This window comes from Caretta caretta, chromosome 1 (assembly GCF_965140235.1).
Source record: "Caretta caretta isolate rCarCar2 chromosome 1, rCarCar1.hap1, whole genome shotgun sequence".
NCBI classification, from domain to species: domain Eukaryota; kingdom Metazoa; phylum Chordata; order Testudines; family Cheloniidae; genus Caretta; species Caretta caretta.
In genome coordinates this window covers 298,228,268-298,256,214 of record NC_134206.1, presented here as the reverse complement: position 1 = coordinate 298,256,214, position 27,947 = coordinate 298,228,268, and the positions used below count along the sequence as shown (strand labels likewise).

At 40.1% G+C, this 27,947-nt stretch overlaps 2 protein-coding genes across 8 annotated transcripts in view; one reads left to right on the top strand and one right to left on the bottom strand.

The window, feature by feature from the left end:
* Nucleotides 1-24,602, bottom strand: part of PUS7L (pseudouridine synthase 7 like) — a 46,695-nt gene extending 22,093 nt beyond the window's left edge. For 2 of the 3 annotated variants that reach the window (XM_048835996.2, XM_048836000.2), the window contains exons 1-2: nucleotides 24,362-24,602; nucleotides 7,607-7,770 (exon numbers count right to left, since the gene is read on the bottom strand). The gene's annotated coding sequence lies outside the window, so the exon portion shown is untranslated. Of the gene's footprint in view, nucleotides 1-7,606; nucleotides 7,771-23,977; nucleotides 24,069-24,361 lie in introns of all 3 variants that reach the window. The other variant, XM_075124396.1, reaches the window with a different exon arrangement.
* Nucleotides 3-27,283, top strand: IRAK4 (interleukin 1 receptor associated kinase 4). 5 transcript variants are annotated; one of them, XR_012666492.1, is made up of 13 exons: nucleotides 10-157; nucleotides 666-830; nucleotides 3,627-3,772; nucleotides 4,120-4,314; nucleotides 5,374-5,534; nucleotides 8,860-8,924; nucleotides 10,656-10,770; nucleotides 14,609-14,718; nucleotides 17,841-18,024; nucleotides 18,967-19,029; nucleotides 21,867-22,047; nucleotides 24,595-24,739; nucleotides 25,310-27,283. XR_012666492.1 is itself a non-coding variant. In XM_048836004.2 (12 exons), exons 2-12 carry the CDS (start codon nucleotides 670-672, stop codon nucleotides 22,148-22,150), a joined length of 1,392 nt encoding a protein of 463 aa, XP_048691961.1. In that variant the 5' UTR covers nucleotides 11-157; nucleotides 666-669; the 3' UTR covers nucleotides 22,151-23,618. The 5 variants fall into 5 exon arrangements, 4 of the variants coding, with proteins under 4 accessions (XP_048691962.1, XP_048691961.1, XP_048691964.1 ...); XM_048836004.2 differs by lacking the exons at nucleotides 24,595-24,739; nucleotides 25,310-27,283 and adding an exon at nucleotides 22,118-23,618 and having other exon boundaries at nucleotides 11-157; nucleotides 21,867-22,025; XM_048836005.2 differs by lacking the exons at nucleotides 666-830; nucleotides 24,595-24,739; nucleotides 25,310-27,283 and adding an exon at nucleotides 22,118-23,618 and having other exon boundaries at nucleotides 3-157; nucleotides 21,867-22,025.
* Nucleotides 27,284-27,947: the final 664 nt, after the last annotated feature.

Sequence of the window (27,947 nt, the reverse complement as noted above, 5' to 3'; positions counted from 1 at the left end):
CCGCTGGGCCCGATCCTGCACGGCCCCACTTTTGCGCCCCCGGCGGCGCCCGCCCCGCCCTAGTTGCGGCGCGGTACGAGGTACCCAGACCACGTGCTTCCTGCCCCCGCGAGTTCAGAGCCTGAGGCCCGAGGATCCCTCCTTGTCTGCCCTCGCTGTAAGTCCCGTGGCCGCCGGGCCCCGCTCTCTCCTCTGGGTCGGGGGGGTGCGCGCGAGAGCCGGGTCCCATGCAAGGCACTACGGCCCCGCAAACCTGACTGGGGGGGGGGTCGGGTTTCAATAAGGTCACCTGGTGAAGTAGGTTGGGTATGTACAACTTGTAAAACCTGTTTTGGGGCAGAAGGCATGATGTGGAGCTGAGATGAAGGGGAGCTACGGGGGAGGGACTTGGAGATGGACATAAATGGAGGACTCCCCATGTTTATATTGCACCTAACACAATGGAGCTCTGGCCTAGTTGACTTCTAGTACCACAATATAAATGTTAACGCTGGGGAAGTAGAAGAAAGAGCGGAAAGAGTAGTGGCAAGACTCAAGGGGATGAAAGCAGGCGATGGTGTGATTAAAAAACAGTGAATTAAAACGAGATAACTGAGTCTTATGCCTTATGTCAATTATCGTTTTAATTACAAGCCTGTATTAAAAGGATGCAATGCATTTGTTAGGAAGATGAGCAAATCCATAACTCCTTCAACATACGTGCGCTGCATTGGCTATAAACTCATGATGCAGCTGGCTGATTTCATTGATCCACAAGAAGGATGGAAGAAGCTAGCAGTAGATATAAAAGACCCTTCTGGTGAAAACAGATACAACCAAATGCATATAAGGTATTGTATAAAAGTCATGCGAAAATAGATTTGTTGTTTTTAATCAAATGCCAATTCCTCATTCCTGTGACTTGTAACAATTTCCATGTGAGGAGAGATTTAAAAGACTGGGACTGTTCAGCTTAGAAAAGAGATGACTAAGAGGGATATGTCAGAGGACTATAAAACCATGAATGTGTGGTGAAAGTGAATAGGGAAATGTTATTTACCCCTTCTGTCATAAATATAAAGGGAAGGGTAACCACCTTTCTGTATACAGTGCTATAAAATCCCTCCTGGCCAGAGGCAACATCCTGTTACCTGTAAAGGGTTAAGAAACTCAGCTAACCTGGCCGGCACCTGACCAAAAGGACCAATAAGGGAACAAGATACTTTCAAATATCTGGGGATGGGGGGAAGGCTTTTGTTTGTGCTCTTTGTTTATGTGTTAGTTCTCTCTTGGGACTGAGAGAGGCCAGACAGAAATCCATCTTCTCCAACCCATCCTAATCCAAGTCTCCAATATTGCAACCAGTATAGGTAAGCCAAGCAAGGCGGATTAGTTTCTTTTGTTTTATGTGAATTTTCCCTGTGTTAAGAGTGAGGTTTATTCCTGTTTTCTGTAACTTTAAGGTTTTGCCCAGAGGGGGATCCTCTGTGTTTTGAATCTGATTACCCTGTAAAGTATTTTCCATCCTGATTTTACAGAGGTGATTCTTTTACCTTTTCTTTAATTAAAATTCCTCTTTTAAGAACCTGACTGATTTTTCATTGTTCTTAAGATCCAAGGGTTTGGGTCTGTGTTCACCTGTACAAATTGGTGAGGATTATTATCAAGCCTTCCCCAGGAAAGGGGGTGTCGGACTTGGGGGGATATTTTGGGGAAAGACGTTTCCAAGTGGTCTCTTTCCCTGTTCTTTCTTTAAAATGCTTGGTGGTGGCAGCATACTGTTCAAGACCAAGGCAAAGTTTGTGCCTTGGGGAAGTTTTTAACCTAAACTGGTAAGAATAAGCTTAGGGGGTCTTTCATGCGGGTCCCCACATCTGTACCCTAGAGTTCAGAGTGGGGAAGGAACCCTGACACCTTCACATAACACAAGAAAACTAGGGGTCAGCTGATGAAGTTAATAGGCAACAGATTTAAAACAAACCAAAGGACGTACTTCACACAACACACATTTAGTCTGTGGAAATCATTGCCATGAGTTGTTGTGAAGGCCAAAAGTATAGCTGGGTTCAATAAAGAAATAGATAAATTCATGGATAAGATTAAGTTTTTGTCATGGTTATTTTTAGTAAAAGTCACAGACATATCGCGGGCAATAAACAAAAATTCATGGAAACCTGTGACCTTTACTAAAATAAGGAAACCTGTGTCTTTTACTAAAATAAGGGGAGGGACTGACAGCTCCTGCCCCTGCTGTCTGTGGCAGCTGCTGACAGCTGCTGGGGCCCCACATCGGCTCAGAGCTACAGGGATGAAGCTGAAGCAAAAAATGTCATGGAGGTCTCTGAAAGTCATGGAATCCGTGAGCTCCATGACAAAATCTTATCCTTATTCATGGAGGATAGGTCTATCAGTGGCTATTAGCCATTTTACTTTATTTTAAAAACTGATTGTTTAGTCTCTTACTTGAGTTATTCACGTAAAGTCTCTTTCTTTAAGGAGCCAAAAGGAAGTGAGGGGTGGAATTGCCCATCCCCTCTTTATTTTATCTACCAGCTGGGTCTAAAGTCCAACAACTTTGGTTCCTTAATTTCTGGTTCCATATCTTCTTCTTTTTACAAAGCATGATTTTAACATAGCCCTTGAACCATATCAGCAGGCCCTTTTATTTGGATTAATTTAGTTTTTTTGTCTCCTTTTCATACCTTTTCCCAACAACATTTATTATTATAGGTTATTGTACGATCTTATAAACTTTCACATAATTTTTTTTTACAGTTGAGCTCACAATTAGGATAAATTTTTAAGCCCAATTGTTACATATTTTTAGTACCCTTTTAACACTAAAGCCTCAATAGCCTTTCTGTAATAATAATAAAGTGGTGAAGACATTTAGTTAGGTTCCAGTTTCATTCAGTTTCTGTCCCTTTCAAGTTAAATAGTCTAAGCAAACTCAAAGTCAAAATGGAACAAAAATTATAAGAATTATTTTTATTTTGATAACACACCATGTAGTTGTTCACATATGCAGCAATATTGTGTGTATTTGGAAGAATGCTGTAAATGATCTGCACAGATGTATTTTAAAATTGGGTTTGTGATCTTTCTGATGAAAGAGATTTTTGTTTCTGTATGTGTGTTCTTTGTTGCTGTTTACATTAGGTCTTGTTACCTTGCATTTTCTGGAAGACTTTATGAATAACTGAAGAACTAGTTGTACAATATGATGAATACCAAGGAAGTGAAACCTACCTCAGGGATTTAGTCAAGCTGTCTAAAATTTCTTAACAGCTTCTTAATTGGAACACCTAACAAACAGGTGGAAGAAACATTCTTTTTGCTAAATATTCAACACCCACCCCCCTTCATTTGAGGGCTGAGAAGGCACCCAGTCCACTTACCTGGGTCTTCCAGCAGGACCCTCTAGCAAAAACAGGAAAAATAGATTTATTTTTCTATCATTAAAATATTAGGAATAAACAGGAGAAAACTTTTTTTTTAAACTTTTCAGGTCTCCTGCCTATGCCATGAGGAAACACAGAAAGGGTGAAAACCTATCACCCTCCTCCTCCCCCCCCCGCCCACCCTACCTGTCTTTGCAGGTCACTTCTTATTTAAAAAAGTAATTTGGTTTTAATTTGTCTTTTAAGGAGATTTGAAGGGCTAATAAAGATGGGAAAGAGCCCCACCTGCGAATTACTGTATGACTGGGGAACATCGAACTGTACGGTTGGTGATCTTGTGGAGCTATTGACCAGGAATCAGTTCCTAGCACCAGCTAGCCTTTTGCTTCCAGGTAGTTCTGTTCTCCACAGTATCTATATATTGCATTCTCCATTTACACAGATTTTTTTGTAACTTCACAGTAGCTCTCTATTTAAAAGAAATGAAATGACTAGCTTGTTTAAATGATAACTGAAGGTAGTTACATCTCTCCTGACTTATTTTTTTTTAATAACAAAGATTAAGAGTAATTGTTTAGGACATTACAAGGGGCATACATTTTTAAATTTTAGACACATACAGAACATGTCACCTTTAGTGAAGCTTAGATCTGTCAGCCTTTACTAAATGCTGATGCTATGTAACCTATGATTTTCTGTTTCCCAGCACTCTTTGATAGATTTTTAATTTCATTTGCAGATGCTGTTAGGGGGGCAGATGATGTTACGGTACCTCTTTCTTCACAAGAAACTATGCCTATACATGAAAAACAAGTGCCTGTACAGGAAAAACCAGTAATATCTGCAACACCTCTATTAGCTCAGAGTGAGGGACAACCTTCAGCTCCTTCCTGCTTACCTCAAGAGAACAACAGTCTGCAACTTAGTGACACAGGTATGCACTTTGGTAGAATTAAATGCAGCTTCAGCTACTGCCTTCCATCATTACACACATCCTTGACCCAAGTTCTAGAAGTGAAAAGGACCTACAGTAGAACCTCAGAGTTAAGAACACTTCAGGAATGGAGATTGTTCGTAACTCTGAAATGCTTGTAAATCTTGAACAAAACATTATGGTTGTCCTTTCAAAAGTCTTACAACTGAACATTGACTTACTACAGCTTTGAAACTTAAACTTAACTATGCAGAAGAAAAATGCAGCTTTCCCTTTATTTTTTTGATAGTTTACATTTAGAACAGTACTGTACTGTATTTGCTTTTTTTTGCCTCTGCTGCTGCCTGATTGCATACTTTTGATCCCAAATGAGGGGGGTAGTTGACCAGTCAGTTCGTAACTCTGGTGTTCGTAACTCTGAGGTTCTACTGTATAGCAACCAAGGGGCCAGATTTTGATATGCCTTTGCAAGTCCCTGTAAAAAGCCGCCTACCCCTTGTCCAGTTTTTGTGCTGCCTGCACAAAGGGATTTTGGCCTGTGGTCATCAAACTTCCAGTATGCATGCTCCATCTTGATATTAACAAGGCCACTGAGGTGGAGTGTTGGATATAGAAGCTTCTAATTCCAATGTGCTCTACATCAATGTTAGTGATGAGGTTGGACTGTTGGAGTACTTGCTTCATGGGCTACGCTTTAGTCTCCTGAGTTCTAAAATTAAAGCTGAATTGACTGTATATCTGGTTTCTTCCACACAAGGAACTGGAAGATATTTGTACTCAAATTACCTGCAAGTAGTGAGCAAAGTTATCAAAGAATAGCTAACTCACTTGTAATTTGTTTGCTTTTCTTACTTTCTGGTGTCTGCTCAGAGAGAGCAATTCTGGCTTAAAACTCGCAATGAATCCAAAATTAAAGCTCCACAATGCCATTATTTGTACTCTGGTAAATCTGTTGTTTAAATAGAGCAAAAGCAGGGAGATAGCCACTTCACACACAAGTAGCTTAGAGTGAAATTGACCTTTCAGTTCCACCCTAAATGTGAAATGTTTTTGTTTCAGGTTTCCACAGCTTTTGGTTCCATGAGTTGAAAAATGTTACAAACAACTTTGATGAACGACCTATATCAGCTGGAGGTAATAAACTGGGAGAAGGAGGCTTTGGAGTTGTGTACAAGGGCTACATCAATGGCAGAATTGTGGCAGTGAAAAAGCTTGCTGCTGTAAGTTGTCATAACTATTTTGTATGGGCGTCGTATGCTTTATGGTATTACTACTGTGTATTTTAAGTGGACATATTCAGTATTATTATAAGTGACCGGGATACTCCAGAATTTGACATCATTGAAAATTCAGTTGGGTGAGAATCTTTCTCAGATTTTAACTTTTTTTTTTTTTTTTAATGTATTATTCTTTCATCAAAATGTAAGTCACCTGTTGGGATTTTTAGTAACATAGACTTTACTATATAAGAGGTTAATGGTTCATCTACTGAGTTGTTTGTCTCCAAAGGGGGCCAATACCAGATGTTTCAGAGGATGGTGTAATTTTCCTCACCTACTGTGGTATACCAGATGATGCAGTAGTATGCAACTGACAGAGATGAATTGTAGAGGTTAGTTTTTTCCTGGCCTGGTGATCAGTTTGTGCTCTGAAGTTTCAGAATGGATAGTCTCTGTAACTTTATTCTAGTTCAACTTAGGTGCTTCCAAGGTAAGACGTGAAAGCTCCATTTTAAAAAGAGTTTTCTAAAGGCCAAGAAACTATTGTAAGGAATAATCCAGTACTGGTAAGGATTGGAGCAATGATTTTATAAGTCTTTCCCATTCTGATTTCTGTGATTCTGTGCTTCAGATGTGTCTGGTCTTTGTTTTTTTTTTTGTTTTTTTTTTAAGCTCTCTGCCTCATTACTGGGTGGGTGACCCCACAAGTTAAATATACATTACATTAATATTTTGACTTTTATCTATTATACACTTGCTGGCTAAGTATAAATATTTACTTTTGTATTATTAAGCACAGTATTGCAATTAGAGGAAAAACAGGTGATCTAGCTTCTATGCTGACATCCTAGATCCAGTTATCTTCTAATCAAGAAAGTAAATAATAATGCTGTGATATCTCATTTTCAAGTTCCATTAAAAACCACACAGTAAAAAATAACATTTTCTAAATGGGAAAGGATAGAATTGCTAAGGAAAGAATCTTTTCAATTCTTGAAAAATATTGGTTATTACATACTGTTCTCTATTTTTAGCTTTTAAAGTAATTGACATTGTCATTCATGGGTATTCAGAGGGACAGTGTAACTAACATGTTTGTTTTTGGAGGAGAATGTAGCTTGTCTCAAATTAGAAGTGAAAAAGATAAGCTTTTATCTGCATTATTGTGCTGCTATATCTTGAAATGCTGAGTAAAATACCTTAATTTAAGGTTCAGCTGCCGGAATTTTGTGTAGGAGCCCAAATTTCTCTTTCCAAGGGCGCAGTCTTGTAGCTCGTGGTAAACTGAACAATGGGAGCCTACTTCTGCAGCCCTCTCCCCTACCAGTGGTCTAGTGAAATCAGTGGGACCACTCAGTTTACAAACACATACAGTAAAACTGATCTGTCATACGAGGGGATAAACGTCTTTCTACAACCCTGTAAGAATTCTGATATTACCCTAATATTTTACTGCTCCTTTTTATCCCAGGCCCTTGAGGCTCAGTGTCAAGACCACCACCTTGGCTGTAGAGGATCTGAAAATTTAAGAGGGAGAGAAGTCTACATAGTTACTTTTTTTTTTTGTTGCTAAAGGGAATGTTGCAAGTTTGGTGTGGAAGACCCAAAAGAAATTCTGTCATTCTAATCAGCATTTCAAAGGACAAGAGAATACTGTGTAACAATGATAAAGAATGACTGTATAGAGTCAATGATTCCATCACAAGTAGTGGCAAAAGTTTACACACAAATTTTGGCACACTTTAAACATCCGCAAGGGGGAAATGGAGAGAACATCCTTCATTGACCCCCTGAGAAAGGTCCCTGTTGCACAGAAGCCAAGTTATTTAGTCAAGGGGGTAAAAACCAGGGAGGGAGAAGAACTATTTAACTTACAGGGAAAAGTTATCAAAAGAACAATTGGTATAAACTGGCTATGAATACATTTAGGTTAGAAATTAGAAGGTTTTCTAACTGTCGGAGGAGTAAGGTTCTAGAATAGCCTCCCAATATTACTAGTGGGGGCAAACAACCTAATTAGTTTTAAGAGAGAGCTTGATACATTTAAGAGTGAGACAGTATGATGGGCTTACCTGCCGAGGCAAGGGGCTGAGTTCAGTGGAACATGGGGTTCCTTCCAGTCCTGTGTCTTATGTTCCCTAAATCTCATGCTTCAGGGTTTCAGCTGGTCACCTGCAGGGACTCAGGAAGGGAACTTCTCTCCCCATTGTATTCTGGGTTTTCTTTTATTCTTCCTCTGAAACAGAAACAGCCACAGCTGGATATGGGACATGGTATGCAATGGGCCAGTTCTCCATGGCAGTACAGAGATTCTTTCTCAGAAGCTTGGCTGGTGTGTCTTGCTCACATGCTCAGGATCAAAATGATAGCTATTTTTGGGATTAGGAAGTAAATTTCCACCAGGTCAGATTGGCAAGGGCCATGGGTTTTTTGCTGTGGCATAGGTAGGGATTGCTTGCTAGGATCATCCGGTTATATTTTACCAAATCAATTCCCTGCCATCGAAGGGGCCTCTGGCATTAGTGCATTCATTCCCTCCTATTCTCTGCCTGTGGTACACAGTAGTTTAATTTCCTGAGGGCTGTAATGTTTTGATTAGACTCAGTACAGGGATAACTGAATGGGGTTTAATGGCCTGATGTGCAGGAGGTCATAGAATCATAGAATATCAGGGTTGGAAGGGACCTCAGGAGGTCATCTAGTCCAAACCCCTGCTCAAAGCAGGACTGATCCCCAATTAATGGTCAGACTGGATGATCTGATGATTGCTTCTGGCCTTAAACTCTTATTCTGTAAGGTCACAAAGGAAATCTCTGGTAGTGCCAAGAATAGGATCCAGTTCCATGACTTTAAAGCGTGTGCCTAAATGTGGACTAAGGAAGTGGTTTGATCCCCCCTCGCCTCCAAGTGTTGAGCACCAACTAATTTCCATTGACTGCAACAGCTGTTATATAGGACTGGACAAATGCAATGAGCAGTGTAGTGGCAAATAAGAAATTCCCTTGCAAGCATGTGGACATGGGTGGGGCTGCCCATCAGTTTCTGCAGGAGGATGTTGGTTGGGGGAGATGGAGATGGGGAGGGGAGGGGAAGAGGTGTTTGCATCTATGAGAGTAGCCACCTGAATGTGAATCAGTACTGTCTTTCTGGGTCAGCAAAGACGTGTGATAAGGATGTTACATAGTACATATTGTACTGCCAACTGTTTCAAACCAATTTTTTATGGTTTACAAAAAGAGGTGTCCCCAAGTAAGATTTGCAATAAACTTGTTTTGTATGTAATATCACCTACAAAATTAATGGAGAACTAATATTTTCTTTGTAGATGGTTGATGTAAGCATTCAAGATCTGAAACAGCAGTTTGATCAAGAAATAAAAATAATGGCAAAGTAGGTACTAAGTCATGCAAATTTAGCATAACTGTAGGTATAGAGGACCTACATTTGCAGAATTCTCCTTGTTAGCATGCTGCCTTAGGGTTTCATTACTATAGTTTTGCATGGGATAGTTTGGAAACTGTTAAGTGAAAACATTGTAAAACTATTGTGGATCTTTTCTGCTCAAGATAAAGGTTTAGGCTTATGATTAACTCTGCACAGTTTAGTAGTGCATTGAGTTTGCAGGTTTGTGGGCTGTTAGCCAGTGTCATGTATTTCCAAAATGCTTTGCATTTAGGCTAAGTTGTAAAACTATGAACTGAATTCCTAGAATGCTTTGTAATCATGCTAAGCTTTATTGTAGAAATTTACTAATAGCTAAACTGTTCCAATGTTTGTTCTCCGTATGTGTGGAGTCTGTCAGAAATAAGATGTATGTTCTGTTAAGGAATGTTGTATATAAATTGTATTGGGTACCATTAGCACAAAACAGTTCATGTCTCTATATGCAACTTGTATTCTATAGTCTACTACAAACTTTTTGGCCAGAGGGCCACATTGGGCTTCCAAAATTGTATGGAGGGCTGGTTAGGGGAGGCTGTGTCTCCCCAAACAGCCAGGCGTGGTCCGGCCCCTGCATCCTATCCGACCCCCCTGCTTCTCGCCCTCTGATGCCCCCCCTTCCTCCCCCATTCCCTGTCGGCCCCCCTGGGACTTCTGCCCCATCCACCACCCCCTGTCCCCTGACCACCTCCAGACCCTCCCATCCCTGACTGTCCCCTGCTGCCCCATCCAACCCTCCCTCTCATTCCTGACTACCCCCCTGGGACCCCTGCCCCATTCAACCCCCCTCTCCCCTGACAGCCCCCCCAGGACTCCTACCCCATCAACCCCCTCCTCCGTTCCCTGTTGGGCTCCCTGGGACTTCTGCCCCATCTGCCACCCCCTGCTCCCTGTCCCCTGACCACCTCCGGACCACCCCATCCCTGACTGTCCCCTGTGCCCCATCCAACCCCCCCTCTCATTCCTGACTACCCCTCTGGAACCCCTGCCCCATCCAACCCCCCTATTCCCCACCCTCTGACCGCCCCGACCCCTATCCACACCCCCCTGACCGCCCTAACCCCTCACCCCCCCCCCCCCCCCCCCGCTGCTCTCTGCCCTCTTACCACCCAGCACAGAGCACTGGGTCAGGCCATGGCTCTGCAACTGCGCTGCCTGGCTCCCCAGAGCGTTGCGCCGGTGGCGCGGTGCACTGAGGCTGCGGGGGTTGGGGGACAGCAGGGGAGGGGCCAGGCAGGAGGGTCCCGTGGGCTGGATGTGGCCTACGGGCCGTAGTTTGCCCACCTCTGGTCTACCAACATCTGGAATGTTGTTGCATATGGTTGGTACACATGTCTTTGCACCCTGAAAAATAGTTATGAAGCTAGATTAAAGAAAGGGGAGTAAGGTATATTAATCTTCTACTTGTCATAAACAAGTGGACTATAACTATAGGTCAAATTAAGTTCTCACTTTGAGATGGACTGAACTGCTACAACTCTGTTTCCCAGAGATTGATAATGTATGAACCTCTCTGGTTATGCTGATCTACCTTTGATTAATAAACTAATTGAGCTGAGTTATCTGATGTCTTACTAATCAATAATCCACACCAAACCACTAACAGGACTCAACTTTTTTTTCTAAATGTTAGAAGTATCATGCAGCAGAACTAATTATTAAGGTTTCTCTTTGCCACAGGTGTCAACATGAGAACCTAGTAGAACTGCTTGGTTTCTCAGGTGATGGTGATCAGCCCTGTCTGGTTTACGAATACATGCCCAATGGTTCATTGCTTGACAGACTGGCTTGTCTGGTAAGTGAGATTTATTACTTTTCTAACTTTGTCTTCTACTTCTGTCAATGACTAGAAGTTTATTCTAATGTCCTTGAGACACTGATGGATTTGAAGTGGTCAAGCTATGATATTCTACTTCCAGCTGGAAGGCAAATACAGTTAACATTTTATACAAACATATTAACTTATTAGGAGATCAGATATAATATTAATTAATTAGAACAAGCTAGACCATTGTCCTTAACAACCTGTCTGAAAAATAGCAGCTCCCCGAGAGACTGAAAAAAGTCTGAAAGTTTTGTGAAATGTTTAAAAACCTGTAAGTTTATCAGTGAGTGCCAGAGTTCTTTGTTTGGTTTTTAAATGTCATCATTCATAGAGCAATCTATTATCTTTTGTGATAAGTTGTGGTCTTCCCACCCTGTCCATTGTAACCATTTTTGTCAGGCATAAGTGTTTGTTTCTTGCTCTAGTCTCTGTCCTTGTAACATCAGTTGAAACTTCCAGAGTGTGGGAGTCAGTGTCAAAAACCATAAACCAGGCTTAGCAAGCTGAAGAGCAGTATTTAAGCAATAAATATTGTCTGTATTTAAGAAATAAATATTTTCTGTAAGTAAAATTCTTCCTTTTGATGTAGGGAAATGACTTATCGTGGAGGCTTGAGCCTCTTAGTAACTGTAATAAATGCCATCCGTGTTTGGCAGGTGTGCAGCTACCTACATGAGGGAGAAAATGTTCCCTGGCACAGAAATGTCAGTTTGATTTACAGATGTAACTTACAGTATGAACATGAGAAGAAACGCTTCTTACTTCATGTGGTTTCCTAGTACGGTGCTGAGCCAAATGAGCATAGCTTCCTTCTAACTATAATCTAGTATTGCCCCTTTAGAAGACTTCAACAACAAAAAATAGTGGGTTAGTAATAAAACTAGTTGTTCAAAGATTATAAAGTGACAGTATACACATTCATCTCAAGAACTTCCTGTTCAGGAAAAGAGACCTGAAAGATCACGTCTTTCTGATGTTGGTGACTGGTTTCTTTTGCATTAGTCTCAAGAGGGAAACAACTGTCTAAGAAAATACAATCATTTAAGAAAAACTATAATGTAACTTTTAAATGGACCTTACATGTACACATGAAATAAGCAAGCTAACCACTATGTCCGTGTTAAGATACTAAATGCCAGTCAAGTCTACACACAGACTTGCACCAGTTTCAGAAAAGGTGTTTGTTGGGGTTTTTAAAAAAACGGATTTTGTTAAACCAGTGCAAGTCTGCTTATAGATATTCTTTATTTTGGTTTAAGAGTAGCTTATTTCAGTTTAGCTTAATCCTGTAGAAAACTGATCAAGCTAAACTGAAATAAGACCTAGTGTAAAACACAATCTCACTGTTTTTACTAAAGGTGTAACTTTAAACAAATTTAGTTAAACTGGTGCAAGCCCCAAACTAAGCCATTATAAATCAGGGTTAACCCTATAAGAGTGTCCACTTACATTTGTATCAGTTTAGTAAAATCATATTAAAAACTGACTTAAAACGAATGCAACATCTGAGTGTAGACAAGTCTTAAGTGTCTTGGTGTACAAACTTGTGCCGGTGTAAATAAATCTGTTTAAAAACAACTAAAAAAACACTTTAAACTGATGCAAGTTGGCTTGTAGACAAGCCTCTTTCTTTGGAAGAGGTGTGTGTGAAAATCTTTTGCTATTTGTCTCTGTAACCTCAGGAATCAGCACTAGGGAAAGAGGAAGCTGGGCAGAGCACTCCTAGTCTGAAGGGGAGGCAGAAATAGGCCAGGCCCTTGCATGTAAGGGAGAGAGAGCAAGCTTATTCCCTATTATGTCCCCAAGGCTTCTCCGTCCAATGACTAGAGGGGGAAATGGGTGGTTGTCAGAATGTTTATTATGCTTGCTGACTTTCAAGAATTCCCATGGGTACTTGGCACTGCTTTTTTGGCTCATCCCCTTCACTACACAGAGCCTAGGCTGAGCTGAGCTGGAGAAAGGGGATTCATGCCAATCCTCTTCCCTAGGTGGCTGACTGGGTACGGATGGGGGGGGGAGTTAAATGTCCCCATTCTTCCAGCCTAATTAGTGCCATGAACTAAAGTGAAAATCTTGTGCTGGTAAATTGTATGTTTGCAATCATTTATTGAAGGAACATTAGCTTTTCACTTTGTCATTCATGTTCATAAAGATGTTTATTGACTGGAACAATTTGCTTTGGTTGTGTAGATGTGATGTTGCGACTGCTGTGGCTGAAATAAAATATAGGATGTAATTGTTGTCGATGTAGTTAGCTCTTTGTTTTGCAATTTGGTGTTTGCCGGTATGTAGGTAAAATCAAAGCAATAAAGAGCAAGTTTTGAAACAACCTAATGCAGTTCTTAAAATAAAAAGGGGTGGGAAGAGGAAATCTATATATTGCTACACAAGTGAAGAAAGAGAGAAACATTTATTAGTCTTTAAAATGACCTACTGAAAGCAGCTAAAACTGTCAGACCAATGTTGAAAGCAATGCAAGAGAAATGAAACATATCAGATTATTATCACTTCAGATTTTAATACATCTAAATGAGTTTGCCCTAATTACAAAGTCAGGTCTTTCATTATCCTAAAATGTTTCCTCTTCCCTAGGTCACTTGAGAGATCAGGAAAAGGTGTTAATGACCTAATGATAAACAGTGTCTCCTCAAGTTTATTTGGCATCCAAAACCTACTCTCTGGAGTTTGGATCTTGATCTGTCATATAGAATTGTTTGTTGGGGCTTGCTGTGTTCTATCAGTATTGAGGGATTCACAAGGGATGGTTAAAATCTAAAGTGTCTGCTATCCGTTTAGCACAGAAATTAATTGGCCTCAAGTGGAGTGTTGATAGATGTACCAGTGATATAAATAATATTTCTATGTCTTCTGTTTTAAAGATCATCAGTCTTTTGAGATTGCAGAGGCAAGCTTTTTAAATTTTTATTCCTGAGTTGCTGAAACCAACTTTTTATAGACTATAGTCTCTTTACTAAACTTCATGTAATCTTCCTGTTTTAGACCCAAAAGGAGAGAGAAGCAAAATGAACACCTAATCTCTTACTTTTTTCATGCTTCCTCCCCACCCCCATTTTAATGATACGCAAGTGTCTTAGTCACTAGGGGCCACATTTTAAAATGTATTTAGGTGCCTTAAGATGCAGATGGGCACCGAGGCATTTTTGAAAATCCCACTAAATGCCTAACTCCCATTGATTTCAAGTCTTTCCATTGACTTGGGATCAGGCCTCTGTACTTCTATTCAAGAGTTTAATGCAGCACTAGGAGGCCTTCATCTGTCGTCTTATATGTTGCAGCCACTTTTGATTGTATCTGATCGCTGTGTTCCCCTTTCAGGAATAGAAATGTTCCTGGGTCAGAAATCAGACCATGCCTGCACGACAGGGACTAGAGCGGCACAGCTGTGCACCATAGTGTAGCTGCAGCCTACAGTGATGGAAGGGATTTTTCTCTCACCGGAGGAACACCACCTCCCCGAGTAGTTAAGTTGACACAAGCGTTCTTTCATTGAGCTAGCTATGTCTATACAGGGGTGAGGTAGGCATAGCTGTGGGACTCAGTGGGTTTTTTTCACACCCCTGAGCGCTGTAGACATGTCGACCTAAATGGTAAACATAGACCAGACCTCAGACTTACCAGTTACCATTACAAGCACATTTTTTTTGGGTGTAGAGCGGAAACTGACATGGTGAATGAAGAATAAAGTCCTACATAGATCTACCTCCTCTTCTGGGACACATATTTGTAAATCAAATACATATATTGATGTCTTTTCACTCTTTCCCTCCCCCCACTTTTCTCTTTTAAGGATGACACTGCACCAATTCCTTGGAGTACAAGGTGTAACATTGCTCAAGGTACAGCAAATGGCATCAGCTTTTTACATGAAAACAATCATATTCACAGAGATGTTAAAAGGTAAAAGCTGCTAACGCTCAATAATGCCCACAGATTTTTCACGGAGTGCATTTTAGAGAGAGTAGAGAAGAGAATGGACTAGGAGATGAGTGATGTATGTCCTCTTTGCCAAGGTAGCCTAGTTCTTACAAATACCACTTTGATAGAATTCTTATCACAATGTTTTCTATTTTTCTGTATCAGGACTGTTTACCTACAATTTTAAGGCCTGTTTGTCAGTCATTTTAAAGACAACTTTATTTATGTAGTGATTTACCTATGAGAATATCAGAACATCTCTGTGTATACAGAACAGTTTTATGCAAAGTAATTGACCCCTAGATCTTTTCACATTTTCCAAAGTATCGTAGTGGCTTTGCAACTTACTCTTCATTATGCAGTCTTTCTGGATTTTGTTTTATGCCTAACGCTTGCACTGTGTGAGCATATTTTCTCCCTTTTGAGTATGGTGTCTCTTTCCAAAGTCTGTTTCATCTTTCCTCCACAAATGAAATCTTAGTGAGACTGAACAGACCTGCAAAACGTCACTTCAAAAATTACTCAAGGACATGAACTTTTCCTGCGAAAGAGTCCTGTCATACTATTTTTGGGTCTGTGCTGCAAAGACGTGACCAGATGAGAATTTCCATAGCTAGAGTTCTAAAACGTTGCTCCTGTCAAGGTGGCGTGAGCTGCCACCGTAGAACAGACGATGTGTGATCCCTGAGTGTATCCAAAAGTCAGTTCTTGTCTAACTGCAACTAATCTAACTGCAACCAGTGTAAGAGCATTTGCTGGTCACTACACATGCTTTAGTAGTGCTGCACCATGACAGCTTCGATGGGGGATTTTTCCACTGAAAAACCTCTTTTCTGGAGCATTTCCTCTGAGTACCTCCTTTGAGTTATTGCTATTTTTAATTAAAAAACCTCTGTAATGGAGACTGGCTTTAATCAAGTTTGCATGCCAATGGTGTACAAAGGAAGTGGACTCTTCCACTTACTTGTTATCCCAAAAGTAATTTCTGCTATATCCAGCTCTTAGAGCTAAATTTTTGTGTAGCGTTTTTCAGAGTAGCAATGCAGTTCAGCTATTTCAAGAAATGCCTGGGAAGGAATCAAGCCACATCCCTGAGGGACAAGCATCTTAGACCTTGAGAAGGATTGTGACTGGCTGAACTGTAGGATAATGTCATGCAGAAGGTCCTGAAGAAGTCCTGTCTCCCGCAACACTCCTGCTGAGTCCAGTTCACCTCAACCCTGCAGTCCTCTCTGGGTGCTGGAAAAAGGGAGTATTCTTACTCCAGCTCCCACCCCAAAGGCTCCTTGCTGCTTTGACTCTGTGTGTCAGAACCGCCCCTCTGCTCAAGCTTCCCAGCAGCTGGAATTTCTGGGGAACAGAGTGTCTTCTACTTTACCCCTCCTCTGGTCTCCTGACCTCTGTGAGAGGGAGTTGTTCTCCCTTTGTACCACTTTGTCCTCCTTTCCTCCCCGGCTTGGACTCTGTTTTTTGTCTTTTTCCACAGTGAATAGCTCAATGAGAGAGTGTGACTGCTACCACTGATAGTTTTTTCAAGCAGAAAGAGCACCGTAAACAAGGCAATTCTTGTTATAATTTCTATGTTCATGGGTGTAATGAATAGCTGTGGAGAAATCAAACAAGGTTCTGGTCAGTCTTCACATTGCTGCAGTTTGGGGAAACTGAATATTAACAGAGGCATGAGGATGGGGTCTCTGCAGATTTGGGAAGCCATCACTGAATTGTTGTTTTCATTGTTGCTCTTAACTCTTGATTGTGTTGTATGCAGGAAAAAAGTGGGTTGGTCTTTTGTAGTTGGACACAATCACAACAGAACTCGCTTCCATTCTGCTCTGTGAAGCATATCAAATTACGGTCTCCCTTATAAGCTGCTTGCCTTCTCAATCTGAGAAGAACTATGACTTACTTAAAAAGTTGTGTTTTTTTTTTTTTTTTTTTTTCACATATGGTGTTCCCACTGGCCTATTTGGGAGTTATGTGCATCACGCATTGGTGGATGGACCCTTGGTTAGTGTTTGGCCTGTTGCTGTGATCATGTATTAGGGATCCTTTTATAGCTGGTCTATTTTTTAAGATTAAGGCAGCTAGTAATCTTTCATAAGTGATGGTTGTGCTTAAACATTTTGCTTAGAAAGCTCTAAGAGAGGGTGGAGATAATAATGTTTCTAATAGGCTTTGTTTATTTGAGATGTCTCCTATGGATCTCTTACGGTTCCAGTAGTATGTTCATAAAATGGAGAGATACTGCCTAGGTTTTGAGGTTCTTTAATCCTGTCTCAGGTTCAAGAAGCCAAAAATATTTAAATTTAAAAACAGTAAAATATATATCTACATTCAGTAAAAAGTATGAGTATTTTTCCTTTCATATAGCTTAGCCTAGTTCAGTGCAGTTTTTCTTTGAGGCCACTAATGACTTATATGCATGGAGTGGTGTTGTAACTGTGTTGGTCCCAGGATGTTAGAGAGATCAAGTGGGGTGAGGTAATATGTGGACATGCCTAGGTGACTTCCCTTAACTTGGTATGTTCATGCCTCAAGGGGAAAATAAACATCGTTGTATTCCTTCTGCCTCCTTAGTAATTTTTGTTGGCTCATGGATATGCACCAAAAGCAGCTCTTTGGTGTTTTGTGTAGGATAGGCTAGAGAATCGAGAAGGTTTTGTGGAGGATTCTACATCAGGAACTTTACTAAAATTAACAAGCCTGTACAGTTTCGCTTAAAGGAGGAGTATTCAAACTGTGCCTAGAATTTTGGGATGTGAATGTAACGGGATTAGTAGCCTTTAAGTAGTTTCTGTATTTTAGTTTTTCTCCCTCTTAGTCTCCAGGAGAGCTTGTGCGTGGATTAGTCTGCTGGCCAGCCAGTTACTGATTTATTTAGTGAGCAGTTTGTTTTGATAGTTATGGTAGATTCCCATCAAAGATCACTTGCCTATATTTTGCTTACTAAAGTAAATCATCAACTTCAGTGAGTTCTCCAGATTCCAAATATCAGTTAAAATAGTGATTACAGTTCATGTACAGATGTTTAAATGCTTTTTAAAGTGAGATAGAAAACACAGAGTTACTCCACTACTACAGAGAACATTATTTTTGTTTTTCAGTGCAAATATCTTACTAAATGAATCATTTGTGCCAAAAATTTCTGACTTTGGACTTGCAAGGGCATCCGTGAAATTCACACAAACCATCATGACTGATAGAATTGTGGGAACAGCAGCCTATATGGCACCCGAAGCCCTGCGTGGAGAGATAACACCCAAATCTGATATTTTCAGTTTTGGTGTGGTGAGTAGCAAATAAAAAACTGTTATACTTTCTAATTAATGAGAACTGGCGTTTGAGTCTATTACTGGTGGCTGCTATTTTCCTGAAAAGTGAGTTTGATGATGTGGAACATCAATGTAAGATCACAAACTTAAGTTCCAATTATCTTAAATACCAGCTTTACAATCCTTAAGATTACATTTATATGTTAAATATGGTTTCCACTACCACAGTTTATAACAGGGAACTGGTTCTCCTACTTTTCTGCTTTTGAAACAAACAACCCCAAACCTGAACGCTGTGTGCTGCTGAAGGATAGTAATTGATGCCCGTCATGCCTATCTTGCTCGTAAGTCAGTATGAGTGGAGGGTTAGTGCTTCTTGCTCTACCTGAGGGGTACTCAGGAAAGTGGTGAACCCAAATCTGAACAGATTATCCAGCATCACAAGAGCTGCCAACGCCTGCTTTCCAACTATCAGCTTGGGGGACAAAAAGACAAGGAAAATGTTTAAGTACCTGAAAAATACCTATCATCTGCTGGGGAGGGAAGGGGGCGTGAATAGGAAAAATAAACACCACCATATGGGGTCGAGAAGAACTCCAGGGAGTGCCCATACTGCACACGAGGTGAAAATGGAAGGGAAATAGACTTGGGGTGACAAACCAATTTCACCCATCAGCTAGGCAGGAGAGGGAGAAAATGGAGACCCTCATTAGGTGGGATAGGGTGAGAGAAGACAAGGAGTTCACCTGCTCTTCCAAAAATGGGGAAATGAGAGAGGCAGGAGTCAGCCAGTTATGTCCACAAATGTGTTCTTCTTTGCAAGCTGTGATCCTAGGGACTTGTACTTGAAACTGTTATTAATATAAACTGAAGATCTTGTTCCTTTGTTTCAAATTATTTGTGTGTTAACTGTTTCTGGATGCTTTCCTAGCCGTTACCTCTTTTGTGTTTCTTGTAGGTTTTACTGGAAATAATAACGGGGCTTTCGCCAATAGATGAAAACCGGGAGCCACAGTTACTGGTATTGACTTTTTTTTTCTCCTCATCCCAGAATTGTTTTATAATAAACCATAGTTTCCAGATTGAAGAAGTCCCAGCTTTGTCACCCAGGAGGTACTGACGGTGCATCCAGTTGCTATGCCAAAGTCTGTTTCAGGAGTTTTCTTGAGCTAGTGGGAGAGAGTCTAATCAGGAATAGGAAAAACACAAGGCCAGTTTTGAGGAAGCTGCCCTATCCTACCCCTCTGGGCCACAGGTGACACATTGCATCAACATCTGGGAAAAAGGCCTCAACAAGTTCATAGAAATAAATCCTTTCCTAACAAAAGAAAGGAACCAGTCACACTCCATCATGCATCCTTCATCATTTCCTGAGGTAAATTTAGTTATCTCATGGCAGCTATCACATCTTTGTTTTGCAAACAGGAGAACTGGGGAACTTAGTAAGGGACTGTTGAGTCTTAACTGGGTTAAAAGTTCACAGCTTGTGTTACATCTAAAAGCAGAAAATTGCTTTACAACTTCTATTTAAAATGGAATTTATAGTTAACTTATACTAAGTTTGTATTAAAAGAACATAGGGATGCAACCCCATATTCCTGGTGTCTCTACATTCCCCACTGCCAGATGCTTCAGAGGGAGTGAACAGAAAAGGGCAATTATTGAATGATACATCCCCTGTTGTCCAGTCCCAGTTTCTGGCAGGGGGAGGTGGAGTATGGGACTGTATCCCTGATGATCTTGGCGAATAGGTCCAGCAGTGGCTATCCCCAACAAACTTATGTAATCCTTTTCTGAACCCAGTTATTCTTTTGGCCATCACAACATCCCCTGGCAATGAGTTCCACAGGTTGACTGTGTATTGTGTGAAGAAGTACTTCCTTATGTTTGTTTTAAACCTGCTGCCTATTAATTTCATTGAGTGACTCCTGGTTCGTGTGTTATTTACCCCTTCGCATAATACTTCCCTGTTCACTTTCTCCACATCTTTCATGATTGTATAGACCATCATATCCCCCCTTAGTCATCTCTTTTTCCAGACTGAACATTCTCAGTCTTTTTAATCTCTCCTCAGATGGAAGCTGTTCCATACTCCTAATCATTTTTGTTGCCCAATTCAAATGTATCTTTTTTTGAAATGGAGCGACTAGAACAGTATGCACTATTCAAGGTGTGGGCATACCATGGTTTTATATAGTGGCATTATGATATTTTCTGTCTTATTATCTCTCTCTTTCTGAATGGTTATTAATGTTCTGTTAGCTTTTTTGACTGCTGCTGCACATTGAGCAGATGTTTTCAGAAAAATAACCACGATGACTCCAAGACTTCTTTCTTGAGTGGTATCAACTAATTTAGACCCCATCATTTTGTATGTATAGTCGGGATTATGTTTTCCAATGTGCATTACTTTGCACTTATCAGCTTTGAATTTCATCTGCCATTTAGTTGCCCAGTCACCCAGCTTTGTGAGATTTCTTTGAAATCTGTAGTCAGCTTTGGGCATTACCATTTTGAGTAATTTTGTATTGTCTGCAAACGTTGCCACCTCACTGTTCACCCCTTTTTCCAGATCATTTAGGAATATGTTGAACAGCACCGGTGCCAGTACAGATCCTTGGGGGACCCCACTATTTACCTCTTTCTCCACTGTGATACTATCCATTTATTCCTGTCCTTTGTTTCCTTTCTTTTAACCGGTTACTGATCCGTGAGAGGACCGTCCCTATTATCCCATGACTGCTTACTTTGCTTAAGAGCGGTTGGTAGGGGACCTTGTCAAAGGCTTTGTGAAAGTCCAAGTACGGTGTATCAACTGTATCACCTTTGTCCACATGCTTGTTGACCCCTCAAATAATTGTAATAAATTGGTGAGGAATGAATTCCTTTTACAAAAGCAGTGTTGTCTTGTCCCCAACATATTGTGGTCATCTATGTGTCTGAAAATTTTGTTCTTTACTATAGTTTCAACCAATTTTGCCTGGTACTGAAGTTAGGCTTACCAGCATGTAATTGCCAGGATCGCCTCTGTAGCCCTTTATAAAAATTGACATTACATTAGCTACCCTCTAGTCATCTGGTATGGAGGCTGATTTAAGCAATAGGTTACATATCACAGTTAGTAGTAGTACAATTTAATATTTGATTTCCTTTGGAACTCTTGGGTGAAGAGGCCTGGTGACTTATTACTGTTTAGTTTATCAATTTGTTCCAAAACCTCTTTTATTGACCCTTCAATCTGGGACAGTTCCTCAGATTTGTCACCTAAAAAGAATGGCTCGGGCATGAGCATCTCCCTCACATCTTCTGCAGTGAAGACCAATGCAAAGAATTCATTTAGCTTCTCTACAATGGTCTTGTCTTCCTTGAGTGCTCCTTTTGCACCTTGATTGTCCAATGGCCCCACTGATCGTTTGGCAGGCTTCCTGCTTCTGCTATACTTAAAAAAATTGTTGTTAGTTTTTGTGTCTTTTTGCTAGTTGCTCTTCAGATTCTTTTTTGGCTGCCTAGTTATATTTTTATACTTGCCTGAGATTATGCTCCTTTCTATTGTCCTCATTAGGAGTTGATTTCCAATTTTTAATGGATGTCTTTTTGCCTCTAACCGCCTTTCCTAGTCTGCTGTTTAGCCATGGTGGCATTTATTTATTTATTTTTGGTCCTCTACATGTGTGCACACATATGCACGTGTTTAAAGCTTGTGTCTTTTACCAACCGAGGTTGATCCAATAAAAGATATTACCTCACCCACCCTAACTCTCAGTAAAATGTAAAGTACTCACAAGTTTAAACCTCACTGCTCCTTTCAAAAAGTTGTTCTACTCAAAACAGTTTTAACACTACCAAATTCTCTTACAGTTAAGTATCAAAGAAGAAATTGAAGATGAGGAAAAGACCATTGAAGATTATGTCGATGAAAAAATGAGTGATTGGGACACCATTTCCATTGACAAAATGTATTCAGTTGCTAGTCAGTGTCTGAATGAAAAAAAGAACAGGAGGCCAGACATTAAGATGGTACATGGATTTTCACTTTAAGGTTTGTTTGGCCAATATATTTTGTGTGCTGGTGGTAATGTAACTAATTCACATCTGTTCTACTTTTGCAGGTCCAGCAGCATCTACAAGAGATAATAGCCTGATATCTGTTTCTTACCAGTTTGGTGCTATTCCTGCATTCCAGGCTTTTGTGGCCTCTATGTGCAATCTGTTGTTGGCTTTTCACCACTGTGCCTTCTTTCCTTGAAAGACCAGGCAAGGAACTTTCTCATAGACTTTATGCTTTAGTCATTTAAGGGAGTTGATGTCCCATTAAAACAACGGATATCTTAAATCACTTCTATAAGACTTTCTTCAGTAGCCAGAGAGAGCGAGAACACGGAGGTTCTTTTTATGGCAACACATTGTGCTTCTGCTATACCATCTCCACTTCGTTTTCTAAATATATTTCCTGACTAGAATCCAGGCTTCTGCAGCTCCCTGGGTAACACGTACCTGTTACAAGGAGACTATGATAAACAAATCGATGACTGGTAAATTGCTTCTAAGCAGAAAGACTAGCCCTTTTCGGTTTCTACTCTAAGCAAAAACATTTCAAACTGAAGAGATCAGTCTGTATTGCTCTCGGACAGAGTTTAGGTAACCTGCATTAAACTGTTGTTCCATGTGGTCATAGAGTCAGAGTTCAAGGCCAGAAGGAACCAGCAGATCATTTAATCTGACCGGCTCTATATCACAGGCCAGCACCTGCACACATCATTTAAAAAAACATCCCTTCCTGACCCCTGCAGATGGCCAGCTGAAACCCTGAAGCATAAGCTTTGAAGAATGTATGATATAAACTGGAAGTGAGCCCCAAGGCTGCTGAGCTCAGCCCCCCACCACCATAAGCAACCTTGTCATAGTCACACTTGTTAATTTGTCCAGCTCTTTCTTAAAACTACATGATCTTGGTAATACCCATTTAAAACAAACTGAGCTACTTTGCTCAATGTTTTAACTTATGTTGGGAATCGAAATTAATGTGAAGTCCCTTTGGCAATAGCTATAAATATAAGCTGCCATCTGTGAGTTTGCAGATTTGTGTTTTTAAAAAGCCTACACGGGAGCAGTGGTATTTACATGGAAGCATATTTTGCAGTCTTTTTTTTTTCAACAAGTAAAAGGAAAAGCTGCAGAGCAGTGCAAATTGAGAGTAGAGAACTGAGAATTGATAGGTGTGGGTTTACTTTTACTGACTCATATGACCTAATGACAAGCCATTTCATCTCTATTCCTCAATTTCCCCATTTAGGAAAAAGCTGTTTGACCTGTTTTCTCCTTGGAGAAAATGCTGTATAAATGTAAAGTATCATTAATACTCATTTTGTAAGTGATCAGTATTGTCTTCACATCCAATAGCCGAGTTTAATTTAAGAGCTTATATAGACTAAAATGACTTGTGTACTTGAAAGGTTTTATAATAAAAGAATATATGATGGACCAAACCACAGGCTAAAAATTGATCACTCCACAGTGAAAGAATAACCTACATTGATCTTGTATAAAAATGCTACTGTTTGTAAATAGAAGATACGAATTTCAAATAAACTTTCCTTTTTGCACCTGCCATTCATTCAGCTCTTTCTTGACCAGTTATTGTGCATAGAAAACAATTGAACAAACTGAAATCCATACTTGTGATGGAACAAGAACAGTAGAATTTAGGGCACCTCAAATCAGAGTAGAGTAGATTGACCTCTCTCCATTAAAGGTGTGGTACGTGTCATTTTCAAATTATTAATTATATTAGTAAACAAATTCTCCCATACAGCTAATAAGTCCTAAAGTGCCTCTTTAAATAAATGGACTAACACGTACATCTAAATACAAATTAACTTTAACATTGTTATGGTGGGTGACTTAAATTGAGCATAGGTTAAAGGGTTTTAACATGAGTCAGAATAAGCCATAATTGTTAATATACTTACTACTAGAGTGTTATGCAGCTTTGGGAAACAGTCACTTTGTCGCTCTGGTGCTAGAATTGGAGGTGTCCGAGGACCCTGAATGAAGCTCAGGCTGATTGGGAAGAGATTCCTGTTAAGAACTGAACTTTACAAAAATGAAGAATAGCAGATTGTGAAGACAGAAAGTAAAGATGGCTATAAGAAGGCAGAAAAAGTCTCTCTGAGCACTTCTTGAGGACACCTTCCTAGGACATATTTGCTCTCCCATACCCCTGGGAGCTTGTGTGTAGCCTTACTACCCTCTAATGTATGAAATATCAGCTCTCAAGCATTTTTGCTTTGGTGGGTAGAGAAGTGAAGACAATATACTACTCACCAACAATGCAGTAGAACGATTTGACTTACCTGTGAAACATGCATCTATTCACCTATTCTGTAGCATTAGTGGATCACTCATTTGTATGTCAGCAGCCAAGGATTTTTGCATTTTCTAGTTCAGGATTTGTTTTTCAACCCTGGTGTGCTGTTTAGCTCCCACCTGGACCTCCGTTTTCTATCAGTACTTCAGTTAATGCCAGTATGCTCTTTCTCGCTGTTATTGCAAATGATGGGTGATTTCTACTGTTCCATTTCCTCAGCTGAATGGAGTCTGTATCTTCTCAGTGCACCTGACTGAGTTCTTCATTGTCCAGTGCAAAATGTTACTTAGAAGTCAAAGAAGCCATTTTCAAAAGAAAGCACTTGGCCATTTCTTCATAACGAAACGGATGTAAACCTCAGCTTGTAAGTACTAACATGGCAGGAATGTGTCACTTAGGCCCATTTATGGTAAAGCTTCTCCATTTTCAGAATAAAGATACTAGGGTTTTCTTACAAAAGAGTCCTTAACTAAAGAAGCTTTGGAATAAAGGTTGACCCACAACTGTTTCCCCTCCTCCTCAGACACTTGTGGACTTCGTTGGGGGGGTTTTTATATGCAGGGAAGTAGTGTGAGGCTCCTTTATCTCTGCACACAGCATGGGTGAGACTGATAATGGACTTCTGCATCCAGTTCTAGCGTTAACATTTTAAAAAATATGTTGAAAAATTGAGCTTGCCAGACATAGCCCCACAAATTATTTGAGGGCTAGAGAAAATGCCTTACAGCGAGTGACTTAAAGAGCTCAATCAGTTTAGTTTATCAAAAACACTGATCAAATCACCTCTCAATCTTCAAATACCTTTACATGGGGAGAGAATACCAGGTACTAAAGGGCTCTTTAGCAGAGAGAGTCAGAACCAGTGGCTGGAAGCTGATGACAGATACTCAAATTAGGCACAATTGTTCAGTTTGTTTGTTTGTTTTTTTAACAGGGTGAGTAGCCATTGGAACAAACTACCATTGGGAAGTGGTGGAGTCTCAATCTCTTGGTGTCTTCAAATCATTCCATACTGGATGTTATGCTTTAAGCAAACCAAGTTATTTGGCTCAATACAGGGGTAACTGAGTGCAGTTTAATGACCTGTGAGATATAAGAGGTAAGACTAGATGATCTTAAACAGGATGAATAGGAACTGTGGGTTCTCTGCACTTCTGGAAAATGGGTCAAATGTTTCCAGCTGGACAAACACAACCCACTTTTGAACATTTGGCTATGAACATTCTGGGCTTGGTACTACTTCCTATTCTCTGCCAGAGGAGCAGGAGGAAAGGCCCTCTCTTTTGGGGGAGTGGAAAGGCTGTATTGTGTGTGTCACATTCTAATGTGGCTCAAGAGATGGATAATCTACCATGGTTTTCCACATACAAAATGTAAGTGTGCTGAAAATGGAATAGACAGGCTAAACATTAGATGTGATTAAAAGGATTTAAGTATATACTTACTGTTGATAAGGACAGTGGCCTGGACTCCTTACATTTGCCATATCTAGTTACCCAAATGACTTTCATTTGCTATGAGATCACTAGTATCAATTTACTGTTATGCTGTAAATTCACTCACACCAGAAGAAAGTCCCAACTAAAACAAGTTAAATAGTTTTATTGCATTTAGCAAATGAAAAGGGTTTTTCCCTGTAACTTTTCTAAAGCCCAATGCAACTTCACTGGACAGAAACCCAATTCCCACTCAGAGCTACTTCACAGCAGTGTTGCCATTTTCAGTCCCCATTTTGCGCTTGTAATTCAGCCACAGACATTCCTAAGAGCCTGACTTTATTCCCAGGTGGATGCTTTAAATCTAAAGTTTTTGCATACATACATTTGTGTGTGTGAGGGGGGAGAGGGGATAAGAAAAAGTCTTTTCACGTGTTTTTTCCAAATTAATTCAAATCTTAATTTTTAAAAATGGACTTCAACTTAGTCTGTAAAAGTCATACAATGCATTTAATAGGGTGGGTGGTGTCAAAACAAAATCAAGTAATCTTAAGGATGTAATCTAATTATGGAACTAGAATCAACTCAACATTCAAGACAGAGGTAGCTCTATCAATGTTAATAAGATGTGTGCCTGCAGGGAGGGGAGTAAAGACTTCCAGATCAGTTTTAAGTGGGGATAGCCTGGCTTGTTTTGCTTCCTAACTTTAAGTATTTGTATCAATTCACTGTACAGAAATTTCTTTTCTTTTAATGGAAAACCTAGTTCTTGATCCTGTAGCCCAAAGGTTCCAAACAAATGTGTTGGCAGTTTTTATTTTAAAACAATATCATTTAGGTAAAATGGCTGCCCTTAGTAGACTCAACTGCCAATGATAGCTTTCCAAATACTTTCCTTAAAATGAATAAACTCCTTGCTTATCTTTTGAACTGCCACATTAAACAAAGTTAGTATTTTTATTTGTATAGACTTGTATAGATTAATTGTACAACTTAAGAAAACCACTCTTCACTTAGATTCAGCTACATGTTCAGAACAGTTAAGCCTTTTAAAAGGAGTGTATTCAAAGTATAGTTAAATTGTAACAGCTGTTCTTACGCCCCACTGCCTTACATGGATATTTTGGACATGGATGAATTACCATATGAACAAGCATTAGTTACCAATAGATACTTAAGGCTCTTTTAGAACTTTAATCATTAATTAAGTATATTTGTATTTTGACATAACTCAAAGTGGAGTTGACATAACTGTAGGAAGCATTCACATTTAATATCATTACACTCACAAGGGATCTGAAAACACTGTCAGAATAATCTAAAACTACATCTTATTAATGGTGTTATTTCTTTATTAATGGTCTTACTTTTTAATAAGTATTTCTAGGACCTTCAAGCAGTAAGTGACACAGCATCTGACAGAAGATAGGATGCACTTGTGAATTATATTAAACTGGTTATTTTAAAATTGAGCAACACCGTGTCTATTTTCACATGAGTAGCACAGGGTGAAGGGCCAGTGGAGGGAGTAAGTAGACTCCTAGTGCTTACTGTACCCAAACATATATGCTTAAAGATATATTTTTCAGTGTTTGAGCCCATGCATCTGAGGCACTTCAGACAGTGGTAGTTCAGGTGCTAGAAGACCACATTTTGCAGAATATACTTCAGATTTAAAATGATAATTTCACTGCCTCTGCCTGCCTCTATGTGGGGGGTTAGCTACATCCCTGGGCGACATAGTCAAACAAACCAAACCCCAGCTACAGACAGTGCTCAGTTGATGGAAGAATTCTTCCATTGACCTAGCTAACACCTCCCAGGGAGGTGGATTACCTACACTAATGGGAGAATCCTTGTGGTCAACATAGATGGTGTCTATACTGAAGCCGATAGTGGTCCAGCTGTGCTCCTGTAGCATTTCAAGTGTAGACAAGCCCTAAAACTACAGTAAAGCTCTTCGGAGCAGTAATGTAGCTAAGCTAGGTCTGGGGACTCTGAGCTCAGATGACCTGGTACTGGTACCAGCACCAGCAACCCAGGACCACTCTGGGCCAGAGGCAGCTAGAGAATGAAGTCTAATTCCAGATTGTACTATAAATGCAATTGCTGCTGTTCCTGCCTTGGAAAGGAGGA